A 19,997-nucleotide genomic window follows, 5' to 3' on the forward strand; every position below is an offset into this window, starting at 1 on the left:
CTCCGCATCCTTTGTCCGCTTCTGGAATTGGCTTCGGAATCCATATCTGAATCGGTAACTTAAATCATTCGTGTTCAGTAGGTAGAGCCTGCAGCATAGCAATATAGTTCATGGTTATGTGGCGTGAGTTGGTTGCAGTAAAGTCTTGTGGTTTGGAATCATTTATTTCATGGGAAGCCATCTAAGAACTATTTGGTCTGAACAAATTTGCCGATAAGTCTATTATCAAATTTAATATTGTGACTACTTGGATTTTAAATTGAGATATTTTATTTATTATGTCTGTGGATAGATCTGTACAAGATTAATAATTGTTGTTTTGCCTGAATAGTAGCTGCCTCCTAATATTAGGGTTTAAATTTTTGCCCAGACCTTCTAATGTTGGCAATTGGAAATTATATGTATGCATAGACACTACAGTGATATAATTCCAGACTTATTGTACAAGATGTGATTTGCAATATTCGCATAAGCATTTCACTCTAAGTGTTTGATCACTACTTGGATTGTTTGAGAGTTATTTCTGGCGATACAAAATGTGTTGATGCTTCTATTCATATCTTATAATATGGAATTTTACTGTTGGTACATTCACCATCTCAACATACTTGTTGTTGATTCTATTATGGGCATATCCGGAGAATTGAATATTTAGGTGCAACGATCAGGAAAGAATAATAGGTGGATTTTCATGAAGATTAGACAATCAAGAGATGAATATTTCATACTCTTGAATAATGTTCATGAATCTTTTATGTAGTTATTAATTCATACATTAGAATAGCTAATCATGTATGCTTCTAGCATTGGTATTCCCCTTTGGAATACAGGTTGAACCTATGAACTATTAGTAATCTCTCTAAAATGCTTCCGGGACGGATCAAGGAGAATAAGGATGATGAGCGATTTCATTCAAGGGAGGAAGAGCTTGCTGCATTCTGTGAGTTAGTCACGAGGGCTGAACAATGAAGACACAGCTTGCCATCATAGGACTGAGTTGATGGCACATAACTGAAGACATCTCTCAAAGAAGAGCCTATTTAGATTGTCTTGTGATCAGCTTCTTCTAGGAGAAGTAAATGACATTCAGAGGGAGTTAAATTCCGAGAAAGCAAGGCACAAGTTTAGAGCATTAAGGTTCTACAACCAATAGAGGGGAGTTCACTTCCAGAAAAAGTTTTTGCAATCTAAGGCAGTGATCAAGAGGGAGCTATGTGAAGAAGTGGAGATGTCAACCAAGTGGGTTGCAATGCTGCAAGGCCAGGTGCTAAAATCCTTGGAAAAACTCTTCAACTGCAGAGAACAGAATTGCACATTCAATCTTGATATGACATTGGTAGCTCTGCAAACTCTTTCAAAATAGGGTGAACTGGGATAAGGATCGAGGAGGAAAAACCTGGACCCTCGCATGTCAGAAGCTTTAGAGGTGTGTGTTCAAAACCCTTCCTCTAAAGCAAGCATTGCAGGCAATCTTGAACAAGGAGGTCGGGAGGTTAATTCAAGTGCTTGGAGCTTTAGAGTCATCACGAAGATTTGTTGTGATGTATGTTTCTCTGTGAAAGAGTAATATGAGGTGAAAGCCCCTGCAATGTATATTTCTCTATGAGAGACAAATATGAGGTGAAAGTCCTTGTAGTGAATATTTCTCTATGAGAGAGAAATATGAGATGAGAACACTTGTGATAAATATTTCTTTGAGATGGAGAAATATGAGATGAAAGCCCTTGAGAGATGTGCTCATTTACACACATGGAAGTAGTGATGGTGGGCGTCATGTTGAGAGATTCTATGACATCACATTGAGTGGTTCCGTGATGGGCACTTGTGTAAATACTTCTTTCCACAAATGAGAGTATACATGGCAGACATTATGTAAGTGTTTCCATGATGTTATCACATTGAGAGACTTTGTGATGAACTCTTTTCCACAAATGTGTCTAGCCATTGTGGGTGTCATGTTAAGAGATTCCATGACACGGATATCTGGAAAGATACCTCCCTAGCTAAGAGGAAGTGTTGATGTTATAATGTCAAGAGCTATCTTTCTTTCCTAAATTTGAAATATATAAATAATCTATTTTTATTTATAGTCGTCAAAGGGTCATCACTTTAAAGGGACGAGACATTGATGAGTCAAGCCAATGAAGAGTCAAGACAATGAAGGGTCAAGACATTGAAGGGTATTCACTTTGTAATGGCAAGACAATGAAGAGTCAAGGTATTTTTATATATTCTTCCAAAAGGAATTCATAGATTGATATTCCTTGTTGGATAGTGATCTATATGTAGACGTATTCAAGCTGCTGATTTAATATTATTCGTTGAGGGATTGTATCAAATGGGCATTTCATTTATTGTCTGCAGATCATAAGGGCAATGACCATTGCTTCAGTTTTGGCCTACTTTTACGCATTTTAAAGAAGTCTTCTGCTCTCTCATTAATAAATAGTGACAATAGTGGCTGGGTTTTCTACCTCAAGTTGGAGGGTTTACCCAAGACAATTTGTTGTGTCTTTTGTTCATTTATTTTATTTGATGCTTATCTTCTTTTCTGGTTTGAATCTCTAACAAGTAACAAGTGAGAGCTAAGTCGCAATATTTGAATTCAAATTTGAAATTGGTAACTGTAAAATTCGGATGAATTCGGTGCAGGTGAAAAATTGGAAGGAGAACTATTGTATTAAATTCACCTTTTATAATGTTTTATTTATTTTTAAATAGCTAATATATCTAATAAATTATCAAAATATTTTAACATTACATCATCTACCATTATAAATAAAAATGGCATCATGTCAATCATTTAATTATATTATGAAACATATAAGCTTATCAAATTTGATTCAATAAAGCATAATTTAATTATATTTGATTTAACTTAATATAACAGTTTTTTAAATCCAATAAGCAACTAATTAAAAATTAAATTTTAAAAATTAATTGATATATTTAATAATAACATTTTAAATTTTATTTTTCTTTAAAAAATAAATATATGAGCATTTTAATACAATTTGATTTATATAGTTACCAAGTTTATAAAATATATAGATAAGTTTGAAACTTAACTATATTGAATGGTTTAAAACAATCTCTAAAAAAATCGAACTAATCGCAGTGGATGCTGCACAGGAAAAGAATGTGGCAGAGGAAAGAATGCAGCATCAGAAGTTTTGTTTGATTTGGAAAATGCCAAGTTTGTCAGCCATAGAACAGACTTGCTTCTCTCAATCCGCCTCAAGGTCAAGATGCAGAAAATGGCAGCAATAAAGACAATATTTTTTTATCACCCAGCAGTAGCACTCAGCAACTGCTCACATCGACTTGCAAGCAAAAATATTTTTAATGCCTTAAAGTTAGGACCAGAGAACAGCTTTTTATTAAAAATGAGTCAAAATCCCTTAAAAATTGTTCAAAATCATGAAAATCATTTTAAAATTTTTACTTTAATAAAAAAAATTGGCACATAATACCATACGAATTATTGGCTGAACTTTAACGAATTTTACAGAATATTTGAAATGTGGGAAATTCTGAGTTTCATCCATGAAATTCTCCGAACATTGTGACTTTGGGTGGCGAGCTCAGAGCATTAATATTGGATACTTGCTCACGTCGGTAACTAAAAAGCACCAAGTATCTTTCTTAGGGGAAATGAGCGACAGGAGGTTGAAGTTCATTTTTAGAATAAATCATGCCTCAGTATTCAAATAGTGAAAGTGGAGCTACGAGATGAGTTATTGAAGATTAATAATCGCTATAGGGTTAATAGAAGTTGCGGCCATGTTTCTGGCCACAATTTTGGATGCAGGTGAATAGAGGGAACCATGTACAAGCGGCTAAGTTAGAATCACTATATGAGGGAACTTGAGGATGTGCTTCGGATAACGGTGCTCCACTTCAGAAAGGTTGATATAGTATTTACTATTAGGCATCAAGAAAAAGAAGAACGCAAATGACCTTTAATTCCCCCGCTCACCCCTGCATTCCTTCCTACTCAGAAGGAAGGTTGTAGCAAAGAACAGTGTCTTGTTTATGAAACAAATGTTCAATTTCGTGTTGGCTGGTTGCAGCATTTGGGGTGTATATTAAAGAAGTGTGTCGCTTGATTGAGAGATGCCAAAGGTAGTCAGTGTCAAGGAAGATCATCCTCAATGCGGTCAGAATGTGGTAAAGGCTCAAATGGAGCCTCGGAGAGCTCATCAATATGGTATCTGATATGAGTTTGTTTGTCTTTGGTTTCAAAATCTATAGTTTTCTAATTGTTGTTGGTTATTTCATATGATAAATACATCACCAGCTTTTCTCCATTTTCCCACTGGAAAAAAAGTGTAATACGGAGCATGGATGTGTTGGCTGGAAGATATGGATAAGCTTGATAGCTGTTGAGGCAGCATGTGGTCTCTGATCTGTCATGAGTTTGAACCAAGCTTGGTGGATGGTGGAGCTTTAATAAATAGGTGTAAAACATTTTATCATTGATCAAATGGGTGCAGCCCATACACTGCCATTTAATGATCAGAAAAACAAAGCGTATACTAAAAATATTAAATTAAATTAAAAACGAAAAATAAAATAAAAATTGCATAAATGAAGTTTCTTTAATTCAGTTTAGGAAGGTTTATGCCAAACTTTTTAAATATCAAACATGTGGGCATATATCATCTGATATATATCTCAGTTGTATACATATCAGATACGTTGGCATCAGGGAGGCCTATCCAGCTAGTCTGGTTTTCAATCAAAGAATTAGCTGCTAATAGCTTTAAAAAATCCTGATAAAAGATCTAAACCAATGATATGTGATAAACAATCCAGAGAATAGTTTTTTAAAACTGATAAATTGCACCCACTTAAGTTTTTCAATATATTTTTATAATGTGACCATTACAATTATTTGTGCATTTATTCAATTGCAGCACTGGTTGTTTTCTGACCAAGATCACAAATGTGACTAATCAATATCATAAAGAAGGAAAATGTGAGAACATGGTAGTTGAACAGGAAGTCAAACGTGTTGAGCTCAAGTGGTCAATCATCAGGACTTTCTTAGCAAAGGTTTGTAGTATGTACTCAAGTCCACAGGAGACACAAATTGCATGGCTATAAATACAAATATTGAAAGTTTAATAAGGTAAACTATCAGATCCAATTTCAGGTTTGGCACAAACCCTGAAAGAAATTGATGGAACAGATCTTCTTAAGTCATAGGATCTAAGCTGAAAGACACCCCTTAAGGAAAATATACCCAAAAAAAAAGAGATAGTCAGAAACGAATCGTGTTTTTAGCATTTACTGCAACCTTGAAACATGAACCCCAAAAAAGGGCATTTTAAAGTTATAACCAAAAAAACATAGCCTCATTTGTGACAATTGTCGATAAAAACGGTAAAGAGTGGCAAGTTTTCTGCACAAGTCAAAACTAATACTAGCACTAGATGAACAACTAATTTCAATCTTATAAACAAAAAATTCCATTAGAAGACATTTCATGAAACAAGAAAAACATATCAAACTTAAAATGAAGACAAACGTGTGGATCAAACCATTGTTGCAGAAATATATATACTGTCGACAGTGTTCTAGATGAACTAAGTTGAAGATTTTCAATCTTTTGTTCTAAGTTTGTTCTAAATTTAGAGTGAATTACATCAATCGTTTTCGTAAAAACAAACATGGTCGATCAAAAAATTGGCGACAAGTTTGAATAGAATCTACTAGTTTCATCCAGAGGAGATTCAGAAGAATTGAAATTATTAAGGTAAATAGAAAATAGGCCGTTTACAATCTCCATACCTGAGGTACTGTATGAAAAACATTGCTAACATGAGTCAACGTAGCTGCTTGTTCTGTAACCGCTTGCACCCAAGCCGGATCGCCATGGCCAAGGGCATTTACCGCAATGCCAGCAGTCAAATCCAAATACTCTTTCCCTTCAACATCATACAATTTGCAGCCATGCCCCCTCACAAAAACAACAGGAGACCTTGCATAAGTTCCAACAAAGTACTTGCCTTCAGCCTCTATAACACTCCTGCTCGTTCCATCAAACCCTAACCCTGTATTGTTCTCATTCTGTAAAGAAGAAGCATCCTCCTTGATAGAATCTGTGACAAGGCGAGAAGACACCCGCAATCCACCTGCAAACTTTCTACCTCGACCTGCAAAAGCCAACTCTCTGCTAGGACTTTTCAGCTTTGAAACCTTAAAATTGCACGAAAAGCCTACGCTCGTTGAAAATCTCTGGATCTCCCGGAATTCAAACTGAGGGCTGCGAAACGAATGCCCTGAAGCATTTGTAGCACTGTGGAAAATCAAAGAACACATTTTTCTTCCGGCTATAAAAACTGGCTTTTTGTGAAATCGAAAATATCCGCCAGCGTTAAAGATGAAAAGAGCATTAATGGGAAGGGAGAGTTTTTAAAATTAATGATAGCTCATTGAACCTGGCTGATGCTTTTACTTATCCCAGTATCTTCCATTGAATGTATACAGAACAACTACCTGCTCGCGGAATCGAACCATAAACCTTCGTTTGACAAATGTTTGCTGAAAATAGCTCGATGAAAATAACATGTAGAATGTAAATAGAAGTTTCATAGCATTTGATTTTAGGCAAAAAGATCTTGGATAAGTTTTGGCTGTCGGATTTTTTCCCGAATTGTGCGTCCATCGGGGAGCATCCTAGTCAGTTACGACTCTGCAGAAATGAATGTGGACATCTCTCTATCTTTGTACGCTGCTATCGTTTCTACAAATTGCACTATTGACTAATTTCAAAAGAGCGAAAAATATTTTTAGCATTTGATCTTCATGACCTCTATAATTATGTGTAAATCTTTTCAGCATTTGATCTTCATGACCTGTATAATTATGTGTTTTCTTCTGAATCTCAAAATAAACATATTTGACTTTTTTTCTATTTTTTTAAGTCTTTGGTGCGTTTTGTGTAGAGATTGACCGGCATCCATCTTTTACCCACACCCATACATTTATTTGTTTATCTTCTTGAGCAATATTTTTAGCAATATTTAGCACCTTCTTATTTGAGATTATTAGTTTAAGGTGCATTGATTTTTTTCCTTAATAGTTGAGTATGATATGTCTCTAAGGGCCCGTTTGGTTGCAAGCGTAGGAATTGAGAATTAGAATAGAAAATTTGAATGAGAATGGAGAATGAAGAATAGGAATGGAAAAATGCAATCCAATCTTGTTTATCCCTTGTTTGATTATGCAAGCTTAAATTGGAATAGGGTTAACTAGCAATCGGCGCCATTTGAAAATATTTTTGAAGATGCAACCGGCGCCATTGAAAAATCGCTAAAATATTTGAAAATATTGAAGACAAAGTTCCAGCGCTCACCCTAGATCAAAGCGGATTTGAAAATTTAATCAAATTTGAGAAAGTTAAAATGAATGCAAGAATAACAATTCCAATTACAGGGATTTTTTGGAATGGACAAAAGCTCATTTTGGGGCTAAAATGAGAATACGTATTCCTATTCCCTATTCCTGTTCCGCGCACCAAACAAAGAATACAAATCATATTCTAATTTCCTATTCCTATTCCGGTTGTATTCCAGCAACCAAACGGGCCCTAAGGAGTTGCATCTAAAGGAAGTAGAAGAGAATGTAGGTCTAGAGCCATATATGATTGTAGAAATGTATTTTGTACATAATAATATTGGTTTTAGATAAATTAAAGTTAAAATAGTATATTTTGATATTTTTGTAGGTTTTCAAAAGTATAGGATTTAAATGCATGGAAACTAATTCAAAAGAATAGCATTTGTAACTATAAATCTTGTCTATTTTTGGTTCTTGATAGAAGTGTGTGATGGGATTAAGGTATATCAATTTTAGAGTCCTAGCATGTTGATTTATATAATTTATTGATTTATTTTAAGTTATTAACTCCTTGTATTAGCATTTATTCTATGGGACCTCTTGGTAAGGTGACATCCTACATGGCGGGTGGTGAGATGGCATATTCCTTATTTTCTAGAAAATTGGCACCCACTTGGAAGATGTTAAGTTATGGAAAGATATTTTCATATAGTTTAATTTGGTGTAGAAATTGATTTGGGAATTTTCTATATAGACTAAAGGGTCTTGGTTTGCAATTTCTATTGTGCATTGGAGTTGTATTTTAGCAACAAACATTTACGGTGGAGTTTACTTTTGATAAGTGTTGTGAGGTAAGGGAGGTGTCTAATCCTAGTAATGGTATTTTCTATGTTTAATTAAGCCGATAGGCTTATTGTGGGAGCTTTGCTCCCAAAAAATTGTATTTCTGACGGAAATGTTGTAAGACTCACCAGTTTTTAAACTTTCTGATTGATTTTCCGATGATATACTTAAAACCAATTGCTTTAGAAAATTTCTAAAATTGAAATATTATTATTTCTTTACTTTCCTTTAATGTTGTACTTTGTTTACTAAATCAATTAAAATAAGCATGCAAAAATCAAAGCCTAATATTTCGTAATTAAAATAGAATCTTTCCATAGAAGGGATAAAGGTTGTATTGAGGATCCCATAAAGTTGGCAAATATTTTTGATAAATTTTATGTACTTATTGTCTAATATAGAGAATACTATATTGAATCCCAAATGTTCGTTCCCAAATGACTGATGCCAGCATTTTGATTATTTGTTGCCTTTCTTGTTTTTCCTTTACATTATTTATGAAATAGTTGTTTTGTTCAGGCATCTAATTACCTTCACATTCTGAGTCTTCTTAATTTGTGATATCAAATTTTGAGAGAGGACATTGCTGCATGTAAAGACCAAGAAATGATTCATATTCGTCAGAAATATAGCATACAAAATGACTATATTCTTGAAGAGGACCAAGAAGTTTTGTAGTTGTATAACATATTTGAAGGATAGGTTTGAGTTTGTTACATTTTTAGGTTTAAATTTGTTTTGGATCTAATTTTATAAGGGTTCCAATTAAATTGAGCCTTTAGGACTATTATATTATTTTGATTATTATTTTTTTTTAAACAAGTAAATTTTATTATCTGATTAGATTTTTTATATATAATTATCTATTTATTGATTTTAATGTTCTTATATTTAGATGTTCATATGTTTATTTATAACATTGATAAAAATATTGTATTATATTTCATATCTTCAAATATTTAAATATTTATTCATTGAACTTGATATAGATGTTGAAATCATTATTTAAGTTATATTACATGTTGAAATTCTTTATTAAAAAATTTATTTTTTGAAAGGAATATTGTAAGACTTTGTCTATTTTAAAGATGATAAAATTCATTTTTAGAAATTTAAATTTTCTTTTAGTATTATCAATCCTAGAAAATATTTCCAATTTTTTGGTTTTCTTTGCAAGTTTGTAATTTTCCTCTATTTATATAATATGTTTAGAAAAAATGTAAAATGCATACTACTAAATTATTTCTGATATGTTTCTTATTTTCTATGGGAATTGTGTATCACTTATTTAGTACTCACTGGAATAAATAAAACTAAATTGAAAATTACTAGATAATCGGTGAGAGATCAGATAGAAAAGCCTGCAAAACATGAAAAGTCTATGGATGTAAAGTGGGTAAAAGCACATTTTTAATGAAGGAAACAAGATTTTTATTAAGTTTAACTGCTATGCTTTCTCTTCTTTATGAAATTATGTTTATCTCAATTGTTATGATAAATTTCCCACAAAAAAATGGCCTTGAATCTTCCAACTATAATTCCTTTGAATGTTATACACAACTTCGTTCTATGAATTAATTTGTTCATTTTCTTCGATCTTGTGAACTCTAAGTATTATGTCCTTTGTGCATATGTTCATTCAGATTAAATGGTGCTAATTTATAGGGTATAGAGTTTTAAAAGAATGGTTTATGTATCAATGTACAATTTGAGAAGAAAATAATATATAATGAAATAGTTATCTTAAATAAAAATTACCCCATAGTTGTAATACCATTTTATTACATTTAATATATTTTAACAATAAAAATTAGATTACCATTAGTAGCATATTTCTTCAAAACTTAGATAAAAAGAAAACCGACTAATCTAACTATTACATAAATTTCTATTTTTAAGATAATAAAATATTGAAAATAGGGAATTGTAAAGGTAATAAATTTATGTGAATTTTTTTTAGTAAAAATGTCTTAATGTAATTTTGTTTGATAGTCTATAAATTTATTTTGTAGTCTAAATTATTGTTTTATCTTAAAAAGATTATTTATGATTTTTGATGATGTCAAAAAATCATTTTAAAACATTGAAGTTTCCTTGTCTTATCAATGTTGAGGAAAGTTTCTAATTTTTTAAGTTTTTATTCTAAATTACTCTTTTTTCTTAATAAGATTATTTAGGATTTTCTGATGATAAAAATTTTATTTTTTGAAAATTAAGTTTCCTATTACATTATCAATCTTATTCTAAATTTTCTTTCTTCTTCGTAAGTTTCTAATGTTCCCTCTATTTCTACAAAAGTGAAGTGTTTAAGATAGTTTATGTTTAAAAAATAAGCAAACAAAGGAAAATATGACAAATTTTAAATAATTGTTATATTTTTATTTCATTTTTTTCAATTTGTTACGTAACATTTTGATCATAAATTTATTTAATCTTTAAATAAAAAAAATCCTATCGGCTCCTCATTGCATGCACAAAAGCATGCGACTGCTAGTGTACTTGCATTATATCTATCAATATTATCATTGTGGATGAGATAAGTGGTATTGCCTTGGGAGTTGCTATGAGCAACATGTTATGGAATCAACAAGTTTCTTGTGTTGTGACACAACTTACCTCTTATGCATTGGAGCTTGTTTTGGAAACCATGTGTACCTACCTCTTATGTTGAACTTTATATTTGTTAGTGCCTTTGTTGATTTATAATGTGAGAGAAAATAAAGGAGTTCATTAGACAGGGTTGTGTCGTCGAATATTCTCTAGGATGGGACAAGATGTAAATCTCCATGTGAAGACTTAGGGAGGGGGCTTGGGCTCTATTTTTAAGGAGCAAGAGGTCACATGATTTTTTTCGAGGGGGCTAAAGTTTTATTTGGAATCTTTTCCAAAAATAAGGAGCTCCTGCTTTTTTAGATATATGATTTTGAGCGAATGAAAATGGGGTGGGGTTGGAAATAGCCTCACTAGATTAGGAAAAAAATATGTCAAATGTCAACAAATTGTACATTATTTTCCCACCAAAATAAAACATTCCTGCCCAAATGAAGTTAGAAGGAAGTTTTTTTGTTTTTATATTTCATTACGTGTGATTGTGACTATTAGAGTATTTTTCATTTATACTTATTAATTAAATCAATATGATTTAATTATACAAGTTTCTATTACTCTAGTTACTTAAGCTTCATTTAGGTGCATTATTAATTAATTATTAATTAATAATGTGCAACCTAGCTTTTTAGTTTAGGGTTTCTATCTCACCTTTATAAGGTTGAGCCTTGTACTTTTTTCTTTATCTCTTATGCATTTTTCATATTTGAGAGCAACTTTTCTTCTGTCTCCATTTTTCTTCTCTTGTAGCAGGTTATTAGCTAACAGGTTCTTCTTGGGTTGTGCAAAATTTGATATTAATCAATTCTTTCATGGTATCAGAGTGTGAAAAGGAGTAGAGACGAGTGGAAAGATCAACTGTCCCTGTAGCAACAATCCCTCCTGTCATACTATCCCGGATGAAAATTGAATCTGGAGTGAACTCAACTGTATTCCTGGACCCACTGTTAGAAATCTGATAAATCGAGAGAAGGTTGAGCCTTGTACTTTTTTCTTTATCTCTTATGCATTTTTCATATTTGAGAGCAACTTTTCTTCTATCTCCATTTTTCTTCTCTTGTAGCAAGTTATTAGCTAACAAGTTCTTCTTGGGTTGTGCAGAATTTGATATTAATCAATTCTTTCAGTGACTACATACTACAGAAGAACATGGGAAAGAGGAAGGTAACATAGGAAGGCGACAAAGACAGGTACTTGCAATTCCAAGTAACATTTTTTAAATATATTTTTCTTTGATCCCCAAATGCCATGTATGATGAAATGTTTTTGTTGTATTATGTATGTGCCATGAGCACCTTTTTTGAACTACCTTTTATCTTCTATTTTTGAAGGAATCAACCCTTTGAATGTTATTGAATCATGAACAATCTTATCATTTTGTAACTCTTCAGCTTCGAGAGGCTAGCGGCTTCATGAAATGTTTTTTATCCCCTTTTTCCACCTATTCTTTTTATATACATTTTAATATAACCATGTTGTAGATTTAAATATTTTTAGGTGTTTTTTTCCAAAAATTTATAAACTCTAGAGTCACTTTTCAGTAGATCAGAAAAGTATTTCTCTAACTTTTATATAAACCACATAGAATCATTAAGAGATGGTGTGTATTAAAACATGATGATTAAAAGATTTGAAGCGATAGGTTTTCTCTTTTTAAAGTAAAAAATAAATTAAAAAACTAACTTTCAACAACCAATGCAATGAGAGACAAATTTGATTTTCTCTACCATAATCTGGAAAAATAAAATAAAATAAAAAAATGGCTTAGACGTTTGGCATATTGAACAACTAGTTCTATTTTTGAGTTTGTTAGATTAATGAAATATAAAGAAAATAGTAAACTTCCATGTATGAACGCACCCTCTGCAATGATTTATCAGGGATCAAATTGTTTTCTTTCCATAAGTGTTGAGTTGAATAGCTCTGTAAACCATATGTACCTCTATCTCTACAATAGCTACTTGGAATCCTCTTTGAATCTCATTCCCACAAAAACTAATTGGAAAATATGCACAGAGAAATCACAAACCCCTACAACTTTCTTATCCTCTACACAAAATCATTGGAAAATATGAAAATAGAAACATCTCATCCAATCTTCAAAATATACATGTAAAATTCCCAAATTCACGTTACCTTCTGAAATATCCTATATTTTATTCCTTTTATCTGACTTTTTAGGAAATAAAATGAAATGAAACAACCAAGTTACAACTATTACAATATAAAAACACGGTATGTTTATCTTTACCCTGATACTGGTTCAAATAATTTGCATCACACTATATTGAAACAAATTATTTTTTAATTTATATTTCAATTTTTAATTATCACATTTAAATTCAAACTCTATATATTTCTTCATAAAGCTAGAGAAAATAAATTATGGAAGTTTGATAAAACAAAGTTTGTTAAGCTTCACCCTTAGTTCAGTTGATTTGAATAAGAGATGCCATCAAAATGATAAAAAAGTGTTTTAGCACTCATTTTTACATATGCTAAAAATTACACATAACAAGATGTTGTGATATTTAATCTGCATGCTCTTCCTAGAACACTAGACCACTACTTTTGGTTTTGAAAGACAAATCATAGATGGTTTGATGTGGCTCTACTCAAGGGTTGATATTCTTCTTCATCGATTTTTCAAATGATGGATCCAAAAATGAGAATTTTTAAGTGTTTTGACTTACAATTTTGGGGAGTGAAACAATGATGATTTTGCAAAGATTTTTCTTGTGTAATGAAGTATTTGTTAGTTTTCAACTTTTAGTTCATATTCTTTATGAAGTTTGATGGAGAAATCAAAAGATATAAGCATACATAAATAGAAGTACTTTATGAATTTGGCATATGTAAACTTTAAAAATTGTAATAGAAATACTTGGCATCCCAAAGTGACACAACATACATAAATGATGTGAGCTCCAAACTATAATTTTCTTAACAACTTGAAACTATGACAGTGAAACTATTAAGTCTCTTTGATGCATGATATATAACCATATCCAAAAAAAAGATATCAGAAGACTATGCTAATTGTTTAGCATATATACAATTACAATATAGTATAACTCTAACTAAGAAAATGAAAGTTACATCTTACAATCTGATATTATCAATTGCTATTTTATGCATAATGAGAACCCAAAAATTGAGATAGGCATAAGTGGAAAACAAAATCACATTAATAGAGGCAAGGCAATTTGTTGAGTGTGTTTGAATGAAAATTTATAGTATATAGATAGTCCCTATGAATTAAAACTAGCTAGTTGTTTTTACAAAACTAGATCTTGATATATAAATTTAAAAGTATGATGAAATAGGGAATCAAACTTATTAATTCCAGTGCATATTAAGTTCATGTAGCTTTCTTCAATTTCTTAAGTTTTGAATGGACATCTAGCATGAAGATTTTTAGATAGTTTTATGCAACTAATGTCTCTCAATTCGAGCTTCTTACTTTAAAAACTATCATTTTTTAATGTTTATTTACAGTGTGAAGCAAGATATTTTTGTTGGAACCATCATAGATAGAAATCTACACCAACCAATACCAATAAAGAGTGATTTTAGGAGGTTTACAACAATGTTGTCACAAAATGACATACAAGGTTATGATATATATTCCATAGATGAAGAATTCATTGATTTTGTTCCAAGTACTCAATCAATGAATGAAAAAATCATCTATAATTTTCCTCAAAATACAAAGAGGTAAAATGAAGAAATAACAACAATTACTCCATTTGAGAAACAATCAAAAGTTCAAGAAAAAATGCCTAGACTTTCTTCCACACAAAAGGAAGGACACGACGGACCATATCAGACACCATAGTCCTCATAGAAGCAAAGTGCAATGAGAAAGACACAAAACATTTTTAAATGGTGCACTAATGAAGAAGGCTACAACATCTACCAAAAAGTGGAAAATTGTGGAGACTATTGCTCTCATCACAAATCTTATGGATGCAATGGAGACCAATTTTGGGACTAATAGAAGTATTGATCATGAGAATATTACTATTGATACTTCTTACAACTCTTATACATCGAGTGACACAAAATTTGTTCCAACTGAAAATTCTCCAATCGATGCATTTGATACAATGAATGAAGAATTTCAAGGATTAGTACAGACTAACAATGAAAGTGAAAAGGGCTACAAAAGGAAAAAGAGAAAGGTAACTCTAAAAACAAGAAAGGTAACTCTAAAAACAATTGGAATGAAAGATACAATTCTCAAAAACAACAAACTAGTTGTGTCTACATTACAACTTGTTGAAGAGGGTCGTATGAAATGTCATAAAAAGGACTATGCTTTGATGGAGAGGCAGTTGATTAAGGAAAAAGAGAATAATGAAAAGATGATCAAATTAGAAGAACAAAAAGTCAATGTGCAGATGAGCCTAGTTGTTGCCCTTAATTCTATAAGCTAGGCAATGGTCAAGTTTTTTGAATCATTTTCAAATGACAAATGATTCATCTTCGTGTTAGTACTTATTTAGGTTAAAATTTTGTATGACATTTATATAATATTATGTATGACACTAGCAATCATTGGACTTGGTTGTCTTATGCACTAATTTCATGGAAACACTTGTCTTGATTTTCATTTAAATATGAACTTTAGAATTTTATATTCTATTATCATCGTATAAATGTTTTCTTTGTTCAAGATGCTCTATTGTTAAAAAAAATTCCAACTTTTGTTACTATGCCAATAACATTTGTTTGCTAACTACTATAAATTTTTATTTGTTTATAATGAAAAATTCAGTTGCAAGAAAATAAGCTTAGTGAATTATTCAGATATCTTTTGTTGTAATATTACATGTTTATGTTTTTAACCTAGTGTTCCATTTATATATGTTATTTTCTATGATCCAATTTATGAAATAAAAGGAATTGATATTGATGGATGCATTGTTTAGTGAGCTGTACAAATTATACATTAGTTTATTTCATAAGACAAAAAGTGGCTCAATTTGAAAAAATATAGAGTTGTATAAATCAAAATAAGAGATTAGTTTTTCATAATTTTGGAAATGATAGCATACATCTCAAACTAGTATGCTCATTCTATTTGAAAAAGGTTGTCACCATTTCATAATCAAGATTCAAAAAAAGTTGCTTAAAGAAATTGTTTTAAGAAAAGAGGATAATTGGTAAGGCATACAAGTATGTGCTCTTAGCTATATTTCACAATTATTAACATGTTTTCAGCTGAAAATTTTATAAATTGCACTTTTCCAGCCAATTATTCAGTGCAAAGGGAAATTTGTTGGACCCATGCAAGTGATTTGTAGCGCCCAACTATTTTTCAAAGAGTATTACCAATTAGTAGGGAGTATTGTAAGCCAAGAAATGACTTTTAAAAATGTTACAACTACTAGCCATTGGTAGTATTGTTGTCAGGTAAAATATTGTAAATATCCATTTCCTCCAACGTGTTTTGTAACTACTGTTTGAAATGTACAACTTTGCATTTAGGATGTAGTATCAAGAAAGACGTTGGTCATATTCAATTTAAGAAATGTTGTGCCACAACACAAGGTATCATTTTCATGCCCAAGATTAAAACGTGCATGCTTTAGTTTCATGCTTTCGTATTCAATGTGAACCATGTAAACTAATGTAGTAGATACATGCATCTATGAGGGATATATAACCGTGTGGAATGTTGCAATCTCTTTGATCTTTAACAACACCATGATTGTTATTTCTTGTGTTGCAACAATGGAGGGAATGGTTCTAGCTCCTTCGCCAGTTGTTATGATTTCAACTCTACCAAAATTTCAAACATCTATATAGTTGTAGGTGGTGTCTAGGTCCATCCCAATGGCTTTATCTCTTTCCATGTCCGAGTCTCTCAAGACCAATTTACAATTTAACTATATGTGTAATCCACTTGCAACAAGGTAGTAAGGTACTTGTGAGTCACACTTAGGGAAAGATTATAAATTATAGTATAACTAATTGCACAAGGTTAGGGGATGGTATGTAGTAGTTGAGTACTCTAATGTATGCCCCTCAAAATTTTATATGACAATTTTAAATTATTTTTAATCTTTTGCAGTACTTATCTTGGAAAATTTATTACTTATATATGAAATTTGCAAAGAAATTTTTCATATATTAACATTGTCAACAACTCCATGAACTACATGTTGATGACAACGAGGAAACTTAATTTGAAGACTAAATGAAAAAATGTTGGTATATATTACGTTACTTTTATGTTCATGTTAGAAGTGTATACCTTATCTTTTTGTACGTGTACTTGTATAATCCATATATAAGTTAATAATTTTTTTTGTATTTTAATTTTTTACAGGGTGGAGTTCAATATTGCACAATGACTTCCAATTCAACTAGAAAAGTAAATTTCTTCTTGTTGTTGCATCAAATATTATGCAGTTGGCATTACAAAAAATTGGAGTGATATTCAAAATTGAAAAAGTATACAAAGCAATTTTAAGAACACATAACAGATTTATGTGAAATAAGACAATTATCAAACATGGAATTAGATGACATAGAAGTAGTCCTTCATGCAATCATTCTAAGCTACAAGGTGACATTATTGGAAATGATTTATATGTATCTCGGTGGGAGGGAAGAATTTAGTTGAGTGGTATGTCAAACCACGCTCTTTACATTGGTGGAACCACTACATTTTTCATGCTACATGTGATGACGAATGTTTTCGCAGCATTTTTAGGTTTCCTTATGCATTATTTAAATCTCTTTGTGAAAATTTGAATGATGACTTGAAGCAGGGTCTCATAACACACTCATTTACTACAAGCATAAAAAGTACAGTGCTCGTAATTGAGAAATGGGTTGCTATTGTAGTTTTACACTTTGTTATCTAGAATGACAATGCTTAATATTAGTGAGTTATTTGGTTGTCAAGACTTGTAAACAAGTTCATTTGTTGGAAATGTAGGGTAGGCAAGGTTACTAAGAGGGGAGGGGTGAATCAACAACCAATAAACTTTAACTTACTTCACCAATTGATCCTTCATAAAATATTCTAGTCTAATTGTATGCAAGAAAGAATGAAAGCAAATAAATATTCATAACACTTTGACATAAGATATGGTGACCTAGAAACCTTCCAAATAGAAAGTAAAACTAGGGTGGGGATGATACCCACAAGCTTTAGTAATGCAATATAAAGTTAACCTGCTAAGGTTTACAATTGATCACTTCTAGTGATCTGCTCTATTAGGAGCAATAAGGACTATGAGGTTCACCTTGTTAAAGGATTTACAAACATACAATGAAATATGCACTCGGTTAGGAGATTTGGGAAAAGACTGTTAAGTCTACCTTATTAAAGGATTTGACTAATGCACCTATTAGCATGAACCAATGGTTGATCTCTGATCTGCAACTCTGATTTGTTGGTTGAGATTCCTTGTGTTGTGACAATCACCTTGCTATGATAGATAAATCTTTGTTGTCCCTTATATTGCTTGTAGCCTTCTCTAATTCACACTTATGCTCATCATATCTCTTCACATGTATATTTGGATATGATATAATGCATTACATATATACCAATCCAAATCATAACTTATTGGAGTTGGCTAAAATACCAATTTAATCATAATTCACAAAGTCCACCCAACTACTATAACTCGAGTTCTAAAGACAAACTCAATGATGTTCTAATACTCAGCAAACACTATCAATGCTTGGCAATCTTTGGCACTCATTTAAACTTGAAGCGCGGTCCATACTAATTACTTTCAAGCAACACGAACTTAGTCAACACTAAGTGACTCGATGAACATTGAGAAACTCAGTAGCTACTGAATCACTCGATTGACACTACATGACTTAGTCAACACTAGATTCACATTGTTAATACTGCGAGCTTGGTAGACACAATATAGTTTGGTTAACATACCATAGCTCGGTTAACACTACAATTTGCTTCACTTCCACTAAATAGCTCAGTAGCTAAACACTGTGTAGCTTAGTAAACATTGCAAACTAACTCAGGTGCTCAATAGACACTGCATTTTGACTACTTAGCTTGGGAACAACTGAATCACTTGGTTAACATTGCAAACTGACTGATAGGCTCGATGACAACTATAGAGCTTGGTAACAATGTAACCATTTGACTAAGTGTTAAGTCATTGATAGACAAATTGACCTTAATGTCAACAATCTCAACTTTGGCATTAGTAACAAAAACACTTATCAAACAAAAATTCTAAACTTCAAAACTATAAGTCAAAAACTTCTTTTGTCATTAATCTGTGTCTTCAACTCGGTTTGATTTCCTAGAGTTATAGCTCAATAACATACTCTATTTATTTTTTTTTTCAAAATTGCTTTTGTAAAGATATTGTATGCTTATCTATACAAGTATCTTCATGATACTATACTACTCCCCCATATATATATATATATATATATATATACAAATGGAGTATAGTATATTTCTTCTCCTTTACAATATATTTTCCCTCTTTACATATTATTACTCCCCCTTTTTGACATAAATGCCAAAGGTGTATAATATCTATATGTTAATGCCAAAATGTGACAAGAAATCATAATGTACCTTCAAAATAAGTACCATTTCCTTGTCTCAATTATTCTATAGTACCTTACATGCAATGCAATCTGAACTTCTGCTCATGATTCCATCATGTGATCAGATATGGAGAAATTGTTATCATGGATGAGTGTCTTCAATTCTTTCTTCAGTGTAGAGATTGTCATTCATTTGTATTGAAAGATCTTTTCTTCTTTTCAATGATTGAGAGAGTTGATCCTTTACTTTCTTTAATTGTCCAATAGCCAATTCCAAATCCAACTTTTCATTATCAATAGCCTTATCTAGCCTGTATACCTCCACTACCTCTAATCTTTTCTCAAGCTATTAAACTTTTGATGTGAGAACCTGAAAGCTCTGATATGCATCAATGGTTGATCTCTGATTTGCTAGTTGAGATTCCTTGTGTTGTAATGATCACCTGACTATGATAGATAAATCTCTAATGTCCCTTATATTGCTTGTAGCCTTCTCTAATTCATACTTCTACTCACTATATCTCTTCACATGTATATTTGGATATGATATAATGCATTACATATATACCAATTCAAATCATAACTTACTAGAGTTGGATACAATACCAATTTCATTATAATTCACAAAGTCGGCCCAACTA

The 19,997-nt window shown here is 31.6% G+C and overlaps 1 protein-coding gene across 1 annotated transcript in view; it reads right to left on the minus strand.

Moving 5' to 3' along the window:
• Positions 1-6,585, minus strand: part of LOC149553866 (acetylornithine aminotransferase, mitochondrial-like) — a 57,698-nt gene extending 51,113 nt beyond the window's left edge. Inside the window, exon 1 of the mRNA XM_089789228.1 lies at positions 5,797-6,585. Within this exon, the coding sequence (XP_089645354.1) occupies positions 5,797-6,327 (531 nt within the window). The 5' untranslated portion in view covers positions 6,328-6,585. The remainder of the gene's footprint in view (positions 1-5,796) is intronic.
• Positions 6,586-19,997: the final 13,412 nt, after the last annotated feature.

Source organism: Cupressus sempervirens, chromosome 6, assembly GCF_028749045.1.
Source record: "Cupressus sempervirens isolate cs-2001-9-10 chromosome 6, ASM2874904v1, whole genome shotgun sequence".
Lineage (NCBI taxonomy): Eukaryota > Viridiplantae > Streptophyta > Pinopsida > Cupressales > Cupressaceae > Cupressus > Cupressus sempervirens.